The 16,716-nt window shown below is 44.7% G+C and overlaps 1 protein-coding gene and 1 long non-coding RNA gene across 10 annotated transcripts in view; one reads left to right on the top strand and one right to left on the bottom strand.

The window, feature by feature from the left end:
• Positions 1-16,716, bottom strand: part of AMOTL1 (angiomotin like 1) — a 175,618-nt gene that overhangs the window by 131,595 nt on the left and 27,307 nt on the right. For 5 of the 9 annotated variants that reach the window (XM_067750738.1, XM_067750739.1, XM_067750741.1 and 2 more), the window contains 2 exons: positions 13,544-13,678; positions 1,568-1,621 (listed from right to left, as the gene is read on the bottom strand). In XM_067750738.1, coding sequence (XP_067606839.1) covers positions 1,568-1,621; positions 13,544-13,628 — 139 coding nt within the window. In that variant the 5' untranslated portion in view covers positions 13,629-13,678. Of the gene's footprint in view, positions 1-1,567; positions 1,622-13,464; positions 13,679-16,716 lie in introns of all 9 variants that reach the window. The other 4 variants (XM_067750736.1, XM_067750735.1, XM_067750737.1 and 1 more) reach the window with 1 other exon arrangement.
• On the top strand, positions 1,403-5,619 carry LOC137230751 (uncharacterized). Its single transcript, XR_010946240.1, has 3 exons — positions 1,403-1,796; positions 2,343-2,482; positions 5,493-5,619. It is a non-coding gene; the product is annotated as an uncharacterized lncRNA (long non-coding RNA).

Raw genomic sequence — 16,716 nt, 5'->3', positions numbered from 1 at the left:
GACTTGTGTTTTATATTCTCAATCATCCTGCCATCCCAGAGCCCAGGAGGGACCAGGATTCCTATAACACTCTCATCTCCTCTTGAGAAACTGGGCTTTTCCCACAGAAGGGCTGAAGAGAAAAAAGGTTACTTCCTGAGTTTTCTACTGCTAATCTGAAGGGCTCTCCCTACTGATCAGCACCTCAGCTGGGCCGTCCAGTCTGCTGGGGGTGGGGGGTGGGGTGGGGGGAAGAGATGAAAACCAAAAAGGGTCCATCACCTGGGCCTTTCTGGTACATAAACCATTCTGTGAATGCAATGGTACCAATTCTGGTGTCATTAATACACAATTCAACACATGTGGAGCAGATCACCAAGAATCTGCCCTCTTAATAAACTGCTCCATGCAAAGCTACGGTTTGTCATTTTCATTTCATGAAAAGACTCACCATGGTGTACCTTTAAAAGCTAGTTTTGCTCATGCATTTAATTTATGATTCCATTTCCAGAGATGTGATTGCCTCACAACTTTTCAGAAACACATCTTCTGAATAAAACAAGGTCCTCTTCCCTGCCTCACAACGCCATCCTTGATCCAGACCTATTTTGGGTACCTGGCTCCTAGAAAAGGATGAAAGTCCTTGCTGCGGTGGAATTTTACTTCAGGTGGTGTGGGACTTGCTGAGGACATACAGCCCAGGAGGAGAGGCTGACCAGACACACGGTACCCAAGGCTGAGAGCCTTAGTGTGGATACAGGGTTTTAAACAGCTGTCATTTCATGGCAGGCAGGCACGCTGGTGATAAAAGAACAGCAAGGACAGACTTGACAGCCCAGATTTTTAGCAGCTTAACTAAACCCTAGAATGAGAAAAACAAAAAACAAAAACCCATCAAAAGCCACCAAGTGAGACTGGGCGGCAGGAACACTTAGAGGGATCCCGACAATGCAAATTTCCTTCTCTTCACAGGAGGAAGTCTGTCTCTGACAAGACCGTCGCGTTCACCCACCACAAATCTACACTTAGAACGACAGGCACAGGAAGATGAAATGCCCTGTTCCCAGACACCTGAAGAAGAAACAAATCAGGGAGGAACGCAGCTCCCAAGTCTTGAAATTTAATTACCAGAACGTTTATGGCCCTGGACTTCATTAAATTCAGGTTAGGAACTAGCCACACGATGTCCTTCTTGGGGCAGGTACTGGCTAGACTGAGCCAGCCCGCACCGCATCGTTCCAGGCAGGATGAGTCAGGCTGCTTGCAGAGGCCCCCAGATCGGGAAGTTTGTTGGGCCGCGCTCCAGGGAGCAGCACCACGGACCTGGAGACACACACACACACACACACACACACACACACACACACACACACACACACACACGGCACAGCTGACACTTTCCCTGCCACCTCCAAAGCATACGCGCCAGGAAAAGGCCAGTTCTCACCGCGAAGGGAACGTACAGCTGGGGAAGTGTGTTCCCTGACCGTTTCCCTCCACCCCTCTGGCTGATTGGACCCGGGCGCCCCCCAGATTCCCGGTTCTCGGGCTGGATTTCGAGAAGAAAAACCAAAAGGGGCAGACTTACCTAACTCCTCGGGGCTGTAGGGCGCGGATGAGGCTTCTTCCACAAACTCACTGTCTGGAGGAAGAAGAAAAGCAGAAAACAAAAATAGAATCGCAACCATTCAGGGCTAATGGATTAAGCATCAGCTACCGTCGTAGGTCTCTTAGAAAAGCGCGGGTTTCTCTCCCGCAGCGACCGGAATCCGTGAACCGGGGGCCACGCGGGGTCCCAGATGCCCCATCCACTAGGGGTAAGAAATTGTCAAAGAAACTTGGCAGGGGGGGCAGTTCCACCCAGGGACCAAGCGTCTTCCGGGCGCGGACAGGTGCGCGCCAACTTTCCGTGGGTGCGACCCCACGGATCGCCCGGCCGGGCGCGCAGGGCCGCGACCTCATCCTCTGCCCTCAGCCCGCGGGGAGCATCGCGGCGTCCGCTGGGTCTAGCGTCGACGCCTCGGCGCCCAGGAGCCCCAAAGTTTCCTGGTGGGTCCAGCAGACCCGAGAGCGCGCAGCAACGGCGGCGAGCTCCCCGCGCCCACCCCCGCCGCCCGTTGCTAGGCGACCGCGGCCGTTAAGCTCGGCAGCGGCGAGCGCGCTGCCTCCCAATTCCCGGCTGGAGGGTGGCTTCCCCACCCCCACCCTCTTCGACCTTTCATTACAAATTAGAGCATAACCAGTTTTAAAACGATCCCTGCTTTTTTGTACTATGTCTGTACTACTCCGATGCTTGGGAAATCGTTTTTCTGTGCTTTTCATGGGGAGAGGCAGAATTTTCAGAGCTTGAATATTTCTTGCAGCAAGGAAGGAGGAGCTTTCAATACTCCCAACCATCTCCTTGTTTCTGAACCTGAATTCTAACTCCACTCCAAACAATATTTCCTCCTCTTAAGAGACTACGTGGTTCGAGCAAGGAAGGCAATATGTCTCCATTTCACAGGTAGGGAAACTGGGGCTCAGAGGTTAAGTAACTTATGGATGACTGCACAGAACTGTGATGGGTGTCTCTCTGTGTGTGTGTGTGTGTGTGTGTGTGTGTGGTGTGTCTGGGGAGAGCAGAGCGGTGCTCCTTCTATTGTCGAGAGGTTTCAAATACAGAATATAGGAACAGAAGTTAGGGTCTGAAAGTCCGAGTTGTAGGTCCTAAAGAAATTCACGTCAGATTGCGGGAATCTCCCTATTTGGGTCAGTGGCCCGAATAACCTATGCAGATGCATTATGTGTTTTCCACCAGAACTGACTGACTGCTTGCCTGGGAGGGCCCTGGGCTATGGGGATGTGCTCTAGAGAGCTGCTGGGAGAAAGCCAGAGGAAGGAAAGAGCAAACATGGAAAATGGTTGTCTCTTCTCCATCCCTGTCCTTGGACACTGATAGTTGGAGAGTCAACAGTCTGGGCAATGTCCTGGGCAATGGCCTTGTATAGTCTCAGACTGATCAGATCACCAGCTGCAGCAGACTGAGGGCTCCCGGATCAGTGCCAAGGTCTTCTCATTCTGTAAACTCTTAGTCGTCTCTGGGTTTTCCACTGTCAGTTTACAAATTACCCAAATTACCATGGAGGACAGAAAGAAGCCACTTTGGCCGGAGTGCTCACAGAGGAATGGCTGGGGACCAGGTTGAGACTGTCCTTCTTCCTCACCAAGGTATCCATTCTTCTTCTTCTTCTTTTTGTTTTTTGTTTTTTGTTTTGGCTGCACTGTGTGCAGCCTGCAGGGATTGAACCAGGGCCACAGCAGTGAAAGCCCAGAATCCTAACCACTAGGCCATCAGGGAACTCCCCAAAGTAACCATTCTTGAGCTGCCTAGCCTATCTCTCTATCTTCTTCTTCCCCCCCCCCCCACCCGTGACAATCTGAGCTCTCAAATCCGAGAAGTGAATGTGCTTGGGTGAATGTTTGCACGCATCAATCCATCCCCTCCCACCTCCTAGAAACCTCTATTTGCCCTCAGGAATTCACGGTTCACCACAATCCCCAATATCTTCAGCCTCTTCTCTGAATGTTTCTTTCAATTCCTTACTCTAATGGAAACCTGACTCTCCTTGAAAATAAGAGACCACATGGCCCACCACCCCTACTCCCTGCAGCCATTGTGTTATTCTACCTCATTCCTTGAAGATATTGGCATCTGGATCCCTGTCACTTCCCCCAACACCATCCCCATGATAATTCTTATTTCCAATTCTACCTAATGGATTCTTCTCATACGCTGGTCTCTCAACTCTTCAACTTCCTCTCCCTTCCTGGATCTCCAACTATCCCAGCTCCCTGCTCTCAGAGTGACACCAACTGTAGTCTCAACGCCAAGCATCCCACTCTCCAACCACCACCTCCTATCTTTGCAGCTTATTCTTTCTGTTATCCTAACCCAATGTCTCCTTGACCCCCAACAGCTCCTATAATTTACTTATCCCATGATCTTTTCTCTGTTCCTCACTCTCCTCTTGACCTTCCTTCCTCTTTTAACCACCCTAGTCTCTATGTTTATTATTATCATTTCTCTCTTACATACACCTTCAAATCCATCTCTCCCTCTCTACCCCTCTCTCTCTTTCTCCTTCTCCCCGCCCCCCATATTAAGTCCTTGGGAAAACCATAACCCTGATAGAATCTAATTCTTCATCTTCTGTCTGCCAGCACCCAGTGAAACATCATTGGAGAAACATACCATCATGCTGACTGGTCTTATTTTCAATTTGTAACCACTAACCTCAAGTGGATACTAGCGCAGCCCAGGACTGGCCTTGACATTGCCAAATTCCAACGGTCATTCTTGGTCCGAATAGGAGCTTTTGACCCCTGAATCCATAAGTGGGTGAGCTCAGATGGACTGTCTGCAGGACCAGTCTCCTCAATTTCCCCATCATATCGGGAGGCAACTAGTCTTTGTATTCCAAGAGAGACAGTCTACAGAGGGCTTTGGGGTCAGCCAGACCTTGGTTCTAATACCAGCTCCACTATTAACTAATAGTTTAATATCTGCTAACCTTAGTTTTCTGTAAAAATGGAGATAATAATTATATCTAACCCATAAGGTTGTAGTGAGAATGCAATAAACTACAGCATTTAGAGAGACTATCACATTGTGAAAATCAAGTAAATGTTAGTTATTATTAGAGGCATGCTCCTTTACAGCTGAGAAAAAATGGGCTCTTTTCTCTCCTTTAGCAATTTGAGTTACCGAAAGGAATCACTAACCACAGATTATGCTTCAAATTAAAGGCTGTGTACATTGCCCCATCTTTTAGTTTGCTTTCTAAGAGGTGCCTTAAAAGTTGGTTATGTGGAGTTGGGACCAGGCATTCCCACCTAGGAAGAGCATTACTCATATTCTACCAGGTCATTAGGTTTTGGAGCCTGCCACACTGTTCTAACTCACCATGGATTCCCCTTCAACTTGTTCCTATAAATGGATGGCTCGTAAGCCAAGATCTTTTCTTACAGCACTTTAGTTATTTAAATTTCCTAATCAACTGAAGGTTCATGAGAAAATATTTTTCTTGTTTCAATATCTGTTGTTGACAATTTTTCTAAGCTATATGATTCCAATTTTCTCTCTTAGGAAGCAGAGCAGAGCAAACAATAATGTTTCTTGTTAAGCAAACAATATTTATGGGGAATAGACCGTGCTTCCAGGATGGTGCTAGGCAATGCAGATACAAAAGTGCTCGGAACAGGTTCCTGCCCTCATGTTGTTCACCTTCTAATAGGTTCAGAGGACCTGACTAAACCTCAGGCAATGTCCAAAGTGCTTACCCACACTTGACTTTCATAGGCCTCTTATAAAGAAATGATTCTGCTGGAGGGTCACCGAATTATAAAGGACAGTGCACAATCTTATAGGTTGAAATAGTGCTGTCAAATTATTAGGGGAGAAATCACAGGGATGTTACTAGATCTCTCAAAGCCTCAGTTTCCTGATAATAATACTTATCTCATTGTATTGTCAGGAGAAGCCAAACAGGAAAAGTGTGAGACAGACCAAGCATGGTGCCTTTCTCTCCCACATAGAAGGCTTAGGCATGCGGAGTCCCCTCTTTTTTTTTTTTTAATAAATTCATTTATTTTATTTATTTATTTTTGGCTGCATTGGGTCTTCGTTGCTGCGCGCGGGACTTCTCTAGTTGCGGCGAGTGGGGGCTACTCTTCGTTGCAGTGCACAGGCTTCTCATTGCGGTGGCTTCTCTATTTGCGGAGCGTGGGCTCTAGGCACGTGGGCTTCAGTAGTTGCAGCACGTGGGCTCAGTAGTTGTGGCTTGTGGGCTCTAGAGCACAGGCTCAGTAGTTGTGGCGCACAGGCTTAGTTGCTCCGCGGCATGTGGGATCTTCCTAGACCAGGGCTCGGACCCGTGTCCCCTGCATGGGTAGGTGGATTCTTAACCACTGCGCCACCAGGGAAGTCCCTGGAGTCCCCTTTTTTGACCGTCCTTGGAGGAGAATGGGCTTCCTGCTGCCGTGACCACTGAAGACAGGGAAGGAGTCTGATCCTACTTCTAGGGCAGCATTTATTAGAATGTGGGACAGGTGGGGAGAAAGCAGCAAGAAGGAAGCGTTTCTGGGGCTCAGGTTTTCCATAGAAACAGAGTACACAGGGGGCTGATGTCTGATATCCACTCTAGCTGTTACCCACTACATCGTGAGTTGAACAGACTTTGGGGAGCTAGACAGGGAACCCAGCCCCTAGCTTTAATATTTCTTTATATATATAAAGTTAATAATATATTATTCATCAATATTAATAATCTTATATAATATTATATATAATTCTAAATGTTTTAAATTAATTTTTATTATATAAGCAAATAATATATATTCAAGGTGGAGGAAAAAACATTTAATACCCGTGGGTATAAACTGAAAAATGGAAGTCCTCTCTCCTGTCCTATCACAGTCTCCATCCCCAAACTGAAGCGCTTATCCACACCTTCCTGTGTTCCCTGATAAAGATTATTTTTTAGGCATATTCAAACATGTTTATGAACTGTTGAAACAAGTTGGATATCATATTATGGCTTCTAAATGAAAGACAATATATTTCTAAATGAGATTTTGGTCCAACCCCAGTCATAAACTAAGGTGTGACTGTTTTCTGGTTAGTAGGGCAAGAAAGTTTATAAAAAATCATAGGAAAAAAGTTTTATCAACTATTACAAAACAGTAAAATCCTGAACAAAATTTAGGCATTTAAAGAGTTATACTTCAGCTATCTGGAAAACTCACTTAATCATAACCCTCATTCCTCTGTAAATGAAGTATGCTCACATAGCCACGTTGAACATAACTCTAGGATCAAAGGAATTCTTCGATCCATTTCTAGAGCTAAAAGCACACTCCAAATGCTTTTCAAGTGGCTAGCAGAGGGGTTTCTAGCAAAACAGCCATCGCTAATATCCTGCTTAGTGTGCAGGACGGCAGCTATGGACCAGGACCATGCCCCACAGGAGTCTGGGCGTGCCATCAGCCCCTGGCTGGCCTCTGCTGCAACGGTGGCAGTGCCTACCTCGACTGCAGGTTCTGCTTGGAGGAAAGGCCACGGAGAGGGCAGGCTTATGTGGGCTGCTTTGACCCTGGAGGCCTCCAGGGGCTACAGCCCCTTGGTCAGTGGAGAAAAGGAGGAGATGGGGTCTCAAACAGATGTGGCTTCTTCCCCCAAGAGATGGGTGAAGGCTAGATGCCACATGGGGAGAAGTTTTTTTTTCAGCCAAGGGATGTCATCAATTCCTTTACAAGAAGAAGCTGCACGGATGCCATAATAACAAGTTAGAATGGTAGCCAGAGGCCACTCGGATCTGTGCACAGCCTTCCCAACACCTACCCCGGGAGGTCACCAATCTCAAGCATGAAAGACAGGAGGAAGCGAGCTAAGCCTTACCTCTGCCTCCCTCTCTACCCTGGCATCGCCCTTTGCTCACCTGCTCTGCAGGTAGTCTTCCATCTCCTGGAGGCCCTCTGCTAGTTACCAGCAGAACAGAGTGGAGAAGCAATGCTTGCCCCCGCTCCCCTCCTCACCCTGGGGAGCATGGGCAGGACAGATTTAGGAGGGAAGAGTGGGTCTGTGTCTGCTCTAAGAAAGGCATGACTCTCTCCTGTTATCCTGTCCCTTATCTGCATCCTCTCAGGACGAGCCAACAGAGGACAGCAGGAAAATATATGCACCCACCCATACAGTTTCATCAAAGAGAATTTTGCATTTACTGGTCTCAGCATTAGCTCCAGGGCTGAATTGGCCCAAAGGACATCTCATCTTCTCCTAGGGTTTAATATTCTTTTATTTTAGTACAACCCCACTTTTTATATAATCCTTGATGAAAGGGAGAAAGAAAATATAGTTGCTTTGTTTCCCTTAAATGAAAATCAAGTCTCAGATAACTGCTCTAAGCGTTTGATAACATCCAGAAAAAAGAAATGGGCTCTATAGGAAGAATAGTTCACTATATCTCACCTGAAAAACAAATCATTACTTTTAGCAGAAACAATACAAGCCCAGAGATGATATGATATTAAGTCTGACAGGAAGCCAAGGATTCATTTTGGTAAAAATGCTAAATATAGTCTCTGAAAAATTCAAATACCATGAAGTAGATGCTACTAATAAAAGCAAGACATTTTATGAAATATATAAACAACTTGGATCTCTCCAGACCCCTGCAACCAGGATTCCTTTTACCAACTATGGAATAGAGATGAAGATTTAAAAGATGCCCCACTCAACATCATATCAAAGGAAATAAACTCTGGCTGAGCCAAGAAGCAACTAGAAGGTGTATGTGGCCATGAATCAGAATAAACCATTCCAAAAATACACAAAGAAAAAGGTCCCTGCAGAGGAAAATCATACATTTCCAGCTCACACTCAGTTGGATCTACTGAGTGAAATCAGACAAAATACGCTGTGTTAAGATTAAGGGTAAAAACATTTGCTGCCATTGAAATCTATGACTACATCATTACAAGGGACATCCATAGGACGGATCTGAGTTTCTGCTGAGATGCAGAGACCATCCTGATCTCCCATTTTCCACCCCAGTATCCTGGACAGAGGCCTGAGAGGGAATCGCTTCTTTCAGACGCTGCAAATAGAGTCTACCTGGTGCACAAGAGTCTCTCTTTTTCCACATTAAAATGGTTTTTCCAAGAAGCTATGGCCTTAGCAGTCAGCCTACCGTCGGTGCCGGCAGGAGAATCAGAGGCCTGAGTTCTGGCCTTAGTTTTGCCACTAATCTTTGACAAGTCTCCAAACCTGCCTAGCCTGTATCTCCTCTGTAAAAAGAAATGACCTTTATGAAACGTGTTAAAACGAATGCTAATAGGAGACCGTGGATACCAGATTCTGTTGTATTAATCTTTTTACCACCCTGTATGCAAGAGAAATAGACACAAAGCTCAACTTTACCCCAATATAAAATTTAAAGAGAAAAAGAAATAGACACAAAGGATCAAGCTTCATGGAAAGGTGGAGATGCCCTTTGAAGCTGATGGAGAAGTGAAATGGACAGAGCAGAGCTCTGGGGAATGAAGGCCTGAGTGTGAATGTGAGCTCTGCTGGTGTTTGCTATATGAGTCTTATGGTGCCTTAGTTATCATGCCTTCCCAAGCTTCAGTTTCCTCATCTGAAAAATGGGGATAATAATACCTACTTGAAGAGATTTCAATGAGGATTTGAATAAAATGAAATAATGCCCACAGCAGTGCTTGGCACCCAGACCACACTCAGAAAAATTTCCTTCCTTCCTTCCTGACATGTTAAAACTCTCCCTGACCTTGAGAGGGACCAGGAGGGAAATCCGCTCCTTCCTGTTTTTATAACCAGGATGGGAACAGCAGCACTGAATTTCTAGACACACCTGGCCCCTACTGCCAGGTTAATGTTTCCCACACTTCCTTACTCTTCCCTAATGAGGAGCTTAAGCAGACTGGGTGCCCTGGGAAGAGTGAATGGCAGCAGGATACCCAAACAGCTGAGCGAGCACATCTATAACATAAAGAAGTGTTTTATAGATTCACTGAGAAGGGCTATGTAGGCCTCCCCTCCTGCACAAATCCCCACACGTGTGATGTGGCAGCTGGCAAATCAAAGGAGCGGCCAAAGGAGCTTACACTGCGCCAATCAGAACCAGGGCTCTGGCCCCCTTTTGCTTTGTGTGTCAGGCACTGCATATGAATTCATTTGGAAAATGTGTTCCAAGCCTTTAAAATAAGTTTGCATAACCACCGGCCCACGTCCTTGAGGGTATTTTAAGAGTGTAGGAAGCGGGAGTGGCAGAGGGACTTTCCTGCAGAAATTCTGTATCACCCTCAGACATCCTGGGTTCTCCCCAGCCAGCTTCCTGGAGGCTGACCCACCCTCATGGCAGCCCGAGATGCTCTGAGGATACCGCAAAGGCAGATGTTGCGTGGATCTGGCCCTGTCTCAAGGCCCATGACTCACCAGGATGACTGAGCCTCCCTAGTAGATAATGCAGTTCTCGGAGGACTCCAGAAAGCCAAGAAAAACACCTCAAGGCCTGGACACTTCCAGGACTTTCCCTGGTACCTCACTAGAAATGTAAACCCCATTAGCCCACGGTGGGCCTCAGAGATGGAGCAGATGGGACCGGCCAGTGTTGGGAAACAGGGGATGTGGGGTAGGGAATGGAGGAAAGATGCTCTGAAGCAGGTGGGTCAAGGCCTTGGCAATGCGTTAGCTGAGGCGGCCGTCAGAGGGTCTTGGATGATAATCCACACTTTGTGACAGAACTGCTGATGTTTTGGCCCAGCTCAGAGCTAGTGCTCTTTCCTACCGTGACAATTAAGTAAGCAATAAAAAATCTGTAACTGGGCCACCAGAGCCTTTAACTGAGAAGGCAGAGTAGCGAGGGTTGGAGGCTGAGTTGTGGAGCAATAGCTTGGCGCAGCTTGGCGTTAGGCAGGCCTCGGTTCAAATCCCCACTCTGCCAGTGACCTTGAGAAAGTTTCTCAGTCTCTTCAGGCTCGGGTGTTTTCATTCATAAAAGGAGAATAAGGTTGTTGTGAGAATGAATGGCGACAGTCTATATCTATACAAAAAAGGCCCTTTGGGATTGACGTATACCCACTACTCTATTTACAAGAGATAACCAACAAGGTCCTAACGTATAGCACAGGGAGCTCTGCTTAATATTCTGTAATAACCTAAATGGGAAAAGAATTTCAGAAAGAAGGGATATATGTTCATGTATAACTGAATCACTTTGCTGTACCCCTGAAACTAACACAACACTGTAAATCAACTATAGTCCAATATAAAATAAAAAAATTTTTAAAAAAGACTATCTTTCAAAAATAAAGGTGAGAAATGTTACCATACATACTTAGGTAGAATTCAGAGTTTTACCATTATTTTTTTAAAAACAAAAAATAAAAATTAAATAGACATTTTAACAAAAAATATATTTTAAAAACTAGGGGGAAAAGGGCATAGCATCATGTCTGGTGTAACGTATCTACCTAATAAATGATTGCAAATATGCTTTTGTAATTCGTCCAATTCTGACTTAGGTCCGGCACAGCAGAGCTCTCACTTTGTTTCTAGTGCGAGTTTTCTCATCTCATTTCAACATTTCACCATGTTTCCATTTTGCCACCCTGCCTAGTCCTCTTAGGACCTACATCCTTTCCCTGAACCGCAGCCTAGGCCTCTGAGAACCACCCTAATCCAGCTGCTCACAAGGACTTTCACATTTTAGCCACATTGATTCACTGTGACAGCGCTTCACCCACATATGGCAATACAACCATACTCTGTCTTGGACACCTCCATCATCACATACTGATTGTCTGAAGTGGGGCCAGATATCATGGTATCTGTTGCCCATCCGCCCCAGAAGCTCATCACTTACCCAAGAGTAGTGCTTCCCTATTAGGTAGATCCAGACACAGGTCTGGTTCCCCTTCCTATGAGCCAGCCATACCTCCAAAGATTGTAGATACATGATGTGGTGAACTCAAGGAGGTGTGTGATAATGCTTGGAGCTGGTCACAGTAGAATTTCTAGCCCCACCCCTTTGTCACAGTGATCCCTAGGGCTTCTTTCTGCTCTAAAATTGTGTGATGGATGACTCTATTGCCTAAGTTACAAAAGCACCAGCGGACAAACCACACCTACTTAATTCTCTCCTCTCTCATCCAGCTTTGGTTAACAAGCTCTGGGGGGAGAGGGGTAACTGAATGAAATGCTCTAGGTATGCTGAAGGTAAGGTGAAGTGATGTAGTGGTGCCAGAAGAAGTTATGCAACCAGTTGGGTTGCCACAGTCAAAAAAGATTCTCAAGGAAAGCAGAAATATGTAGAGGATATGTTCCTAGCCATCATTGCTTCATCCATCCATTCATTCATCAAGCCAGCCAGCCGGCCGGCCACCAAATATGCATCAAGTATTTGCCAGACTACTTGTGAAAGGGATGCAAAGGTGAATAAAACAAGATGTCTGCCCCAAGAAGCTCACACATTGTCTAGGATAATGACAATACAGTGTGGCAACTCTGTGACACAGGAATCTGCAAGTTCCGTGGCAGCACTGAGGATGGACCACTCATTCAGATCAGGGTGGGGGTGGGTAGGTGGCAGCAGCAGGAAGAGATCCCAGAATAGATGACTTAAGCTGGAACTTCAAAGATGAGCAGGAGCTGGCCAAGTAGAAGGCACATAGTAATGACAGCCTCCACAGAGGCGCACATGTGTGTGAGAGCATGATGCATTCAAGGATCCAGGGGGAGGTCGATATAGTGATGAGAAAGGGGTTTGCTTTTAGTGAGGGGCAGCAGGAGATGAGTCTAGAGAGGCAGGCAGGGGTCAGATCAGGAAAGGAAGGCTGCATGTTGAGCTGAGGAAGTTCAACTTTATTCCATGGGCTGGGCTGTGAGGAGACACTGGCTTAAGGACCTCTAAAAGTGACTAGGGTGGCAATGCGACAGGGCACAGGAGTGAACAGCTATTGGTTTTTGTCTGGGCCGCATCCAAGTGTCCTCTCTTAGAGTATCAAGCTTCCCTTCGGGGAATCTCCCATTGTGTGCAGTTGTCTTGGTTGGAAGATGTACCCTGATGCAGTGCAGAAGTTCGGTAAATGTTTATTGCTGTATAAGTTACCCCATTTTAGAGATGGGACACAGTAGAGAGTGTAGTCTGGTGATCTCCGTGTCTATCTTACTCTTTTTTTTGTATTCCCAGTGCTTGACACATAGTAGGTGCTCAATAGTTATTGAGTGAATGAATAAACAACAACAAATGGGAGGCATACCCTCTCTAAAAGCATCATGTGAATGCGTTAACTTTAGTGGCCTTTGCTCTCCCATCCATACAATGACTCCTACTGCCCAAGTGGATCTCCATTAGATCTGGGGGATGGGGGATGGGGCAGACTGTTAGACCTGAAAGAGGACCACTGCTCTGTGTCAGGGTTGTGACTCTTACACTTGGATGCCCCACGCCAGGACAGTAAACAACATCCCCATCAATTAATGCTGAGTTGCATTAATCAGATGCTAGGACACAGAACCAGAAGGAAGGTGAACTGACCTAGACTGTTTATACCGTTGCATTATCTTCAACTTTAATCTTTGCAGGGCTGTGGAGAGGAGAGAAGAGGGGAGGAGGGGGGAGATGGGCAAGAAAATAGTGCCTGACACATGTTAGGGGTTCAAAGATATGTGACTAACTTCCCACCTAGCTAGGGTAAGGTCTCAGTCAATGACAGCTTACATTACTCAGTGCTGCTTATCACGACCCTACAAGTAGGCATTCTTACTCTCATGTTAGAGCTGAGGAAACGATCGATTTTCTTAAGGCCACATAGCTTATAAGAAGTAAATTCCACATCTGAACCCAGGTCTGTCTGACACCAAAGTCCATGCCCTCTCCCCTCCACCCGACTGCTTCTGTGAAAAGGCAAACAGCACTGGGCACGTACAGAGCACAGCTGGGTTGACACAATGGGTGCAGGAGTTGAAGAGGACCGCGTGTATCAGGGACAGCAAAAGCAGCCATACCCCCTCTGGTGTTGGCAAAATGATGAATTCCAGCATGAGACAGCCAGGTTCCTTCCTCCAAAGCCCATGTTTCACTGAGGTCCATGCTTGCAGCAAGTCTCTTGTATGTGCAGCTCTCTGATCAAAGGGAATCTCCTGAAATAAATAATGAGCATGAAAAAATGGAGATAAATGACTACTGATGCTCTCCTGGAAAGGGGACACTTTCTTGAAGGAAAGTGGTTAGTTTCTAGTTTATTATGTTTCTTTAGCATGCAAAGACTGTTGTCAATATTCGGGCATTCCAAGACATGGAAACAACCGAAATGTCCATTGATGGGTGAACGGATAAAGAAGATGTGGTACACGTATATACAATGGAAGACTACTCAGCCATAAAAAAAGAATGAAATAATGCCATTTATAGCAACATGGATGCAATTAGAGATTATCATACTAAGTGAAGTAAGTCAGAAAGAGAAAGACAAATACCATATGATATCACATATATGTGGAATCTAAAAAATGACACAAATGAACGTATCTACAAAGCAGAAACAGACTCACAGACATAGAGAACAGAGCTGTGGTTGCCCGGGGTGTGGGGATGGACTGGGAATTTGGGGTTAGTCGATGCAAACTATTACATATAGAATATAAAATAGATAAACAACAAGGTCCTACAGTATAGCACAGGGAACTATATTCAATCTCCTGGGATAAACCATAATAGAAAAGAGTATTTTAAAATGTATATATATGTGTAACTGAGTCACTTTGCTGTATAGCAGAAATTAACACAACATTGTAAATCAACTATACTTCAATAAAAAATGAAAGATTCAGGCATGGTCTGAGTGTGAGATCTTCCGACAAGGCTGGCTATTCAGGTCTACACACCATGACCCCCCTCTTCATTCAGTTAACAAATGTTTATGGAGCAACTATTGCAGGCCAGGCTTTGAGCAAGGAACTTACTGTGTATAGTTCTGCATGCTTTATAGAATCCTAGAATTTCAGGGTAGGTTATCAATTTCATAAAAAAATAAATAGCTATATATTTCTATATAGGCCTAAAAAACAGACTGGAAAAATTGAACTAAAATTTTGAGGTAGTTCCCATTGTATTGGAAATATGAATTATTTTTATTTTCTTTACAACTTTCTGCATTTTCCATAATAAATATGCATTACTTTTATAATCTGAAAAAAGTATATAATACATTTTAAGGAAAATCCCAGGGCTGAGAAGGACCATGAAGACCAATTTTCCACTTCCTCTTGAAAACCATGATAGAAAGTCCATGTCAGCAGGGTTCTCGTTTTTCCATAAAAAGGACGCCTCACTGGCTGCCTCCAAGAAGTCCAGCCTGGGAATCTCTACCTGTAAACTGTATCTGGGAAGATTACAACTCATGGCCAAACTTCTGCCTACATTACAAAGAGACTTCATAACCCTTCATAATGCATAACAGGTCCTCCAAAGGATGTGGCTGAATAACTGAACATGATTGATTGACCTAATCTGTGAATGCAGCCAGAGGGACATCCAGCAGGGGAGAAATGCTATCAGCCTAATTATGATGGGCATCCAGTTATCAATGGTTGTAATCAGAGCAGCTGGCTTGATTTCGTCTCAAGAATGCTGTTCGCTCTGCATGTTCCTGCACTGCCCGTCCAACTGTAGACAAGGCAGTGTACTGCACTTTATTGGGTCCCGGCTCACTAGGGATTTGTGTTCAAGGCAAGCACCCAAAACTTTTAGAGGGGAATTCTGGACCAGAATGGGTATAAGCACAATGCCATAGGGAAAACACTGGACTTAACAATAAATCCAGATTTCAGCCCTGACTCTTGCACTAACTGGGTGACTTAGGGCAAACACATTTATGCTCTCAGGGCTTAATTTCCTCAACTTCAAATGAAGGAATTAGGACTAGATGATGTCAAAGATCTGTACAGTCTTCCAGGACTTACAGTCTATAATAATATGTTTCTACATACAAAGATGACCTATCCAACCACATTACTAGGCCAAGAAAGCTGTGTTATTTGTCCATTAGCAAATTGAGACATCAGCCTCAGCATGGGAGAGGTGGCTGATTGAGGCTAGAGGTAGTCTGCAATTGGAATAAGACATGTTCTCTGTGCAGAACTAAAAACATGTCTGGAATAGAAATCCAAACCTGGGCCATGATCTTACTGCTATCATCATTTAATCAAATGAACTAAATAGTCAACATCTTATATCTTTACCAATTATGAAATAATAACAATAATACTACATCCTTAAAAAGCAACATTTATTTACCATACACTGGTCACTCAAACCATTTTATTAATCCTTGCAGTACCCTTGAGAAGTGAGTTGGAGATTCTAGTAACTTTGTTTGACAAAAATAGAGCTTTACTGCTACAGTAATCAAGACAATATGGTACTGGCACAAAAACAGAAATATAGATCAATGGAACAGGATAGAAAGCCCAGAGATAAACCCATGTACCTATGGTCACCTGATCTATGACAAAGGAGGCAAGGATATACAATGGAGGAAAAGACAGTCTCTTCAATAAGTGGTGCTGGAAAAACTGGACAGCTACATGTAAAAGAATGAAATTAGAACACTCCCTAACACTATACACAGAAATAAACTCAAAATGGATTAGAGACCTAAATGTAAGACTGAACACTATAAAACTCTTAGAGGAAAACATAGGAAGAACACTCTTTGACATAAATCACAGCAAGATCTTTTTTGATCCACCTCCTAGAGTAATGGAAATAAAAACAAAAATAAACAAATGGGACCTAATGAAACTTCAAAGCTTTTGCAAACAAAGGAAACCATAAACAAGATGAAAAGCCAACCCTCAGAATGGGAGAAATTATTTGCAAATGAATCAATGGACAAAAGATTAATCTCCAAAATATATAAACAGTTCATGCAGCTCAATATTAAAAAAACAAACAACCCAATCCAAAAATGGACAGAAGACCTAAATAGACATTTCTCCAAAGAAGACATTCAGATGGCCAAGAGACACATGAAAAGCTGCTCCACATCACTAATTATTAGAGAAATGCAAATCAAAACTACAATGAGCTATCACCTCACCCCAGTCAGAATGGCCATCATCAGAAAATCTATAAACAACAAATGCTGGAGAGGGTGTGGAGAAAAGGGAACCCTCTT

The sequence above is a fragment of the Pseudorca crassidens genome, chromosome 9 (assembly GCF_039906515.1).
Source record: "Pseudorca crassidens isolate mPseCra1 chromosome 9, mPseCra1.hap1, whole genome shotgun sequence".
NCBI lineage: Eukaryota > Metazoa > Chordata > Mammalia > Artiodactyla > Delphinidae > Pseudorca > Pseudorca crassidens.
Note: the sequence above shows the minus strand (reverse complement) of the source record. Positions and strands in the feature narration are given on the sequence as shown.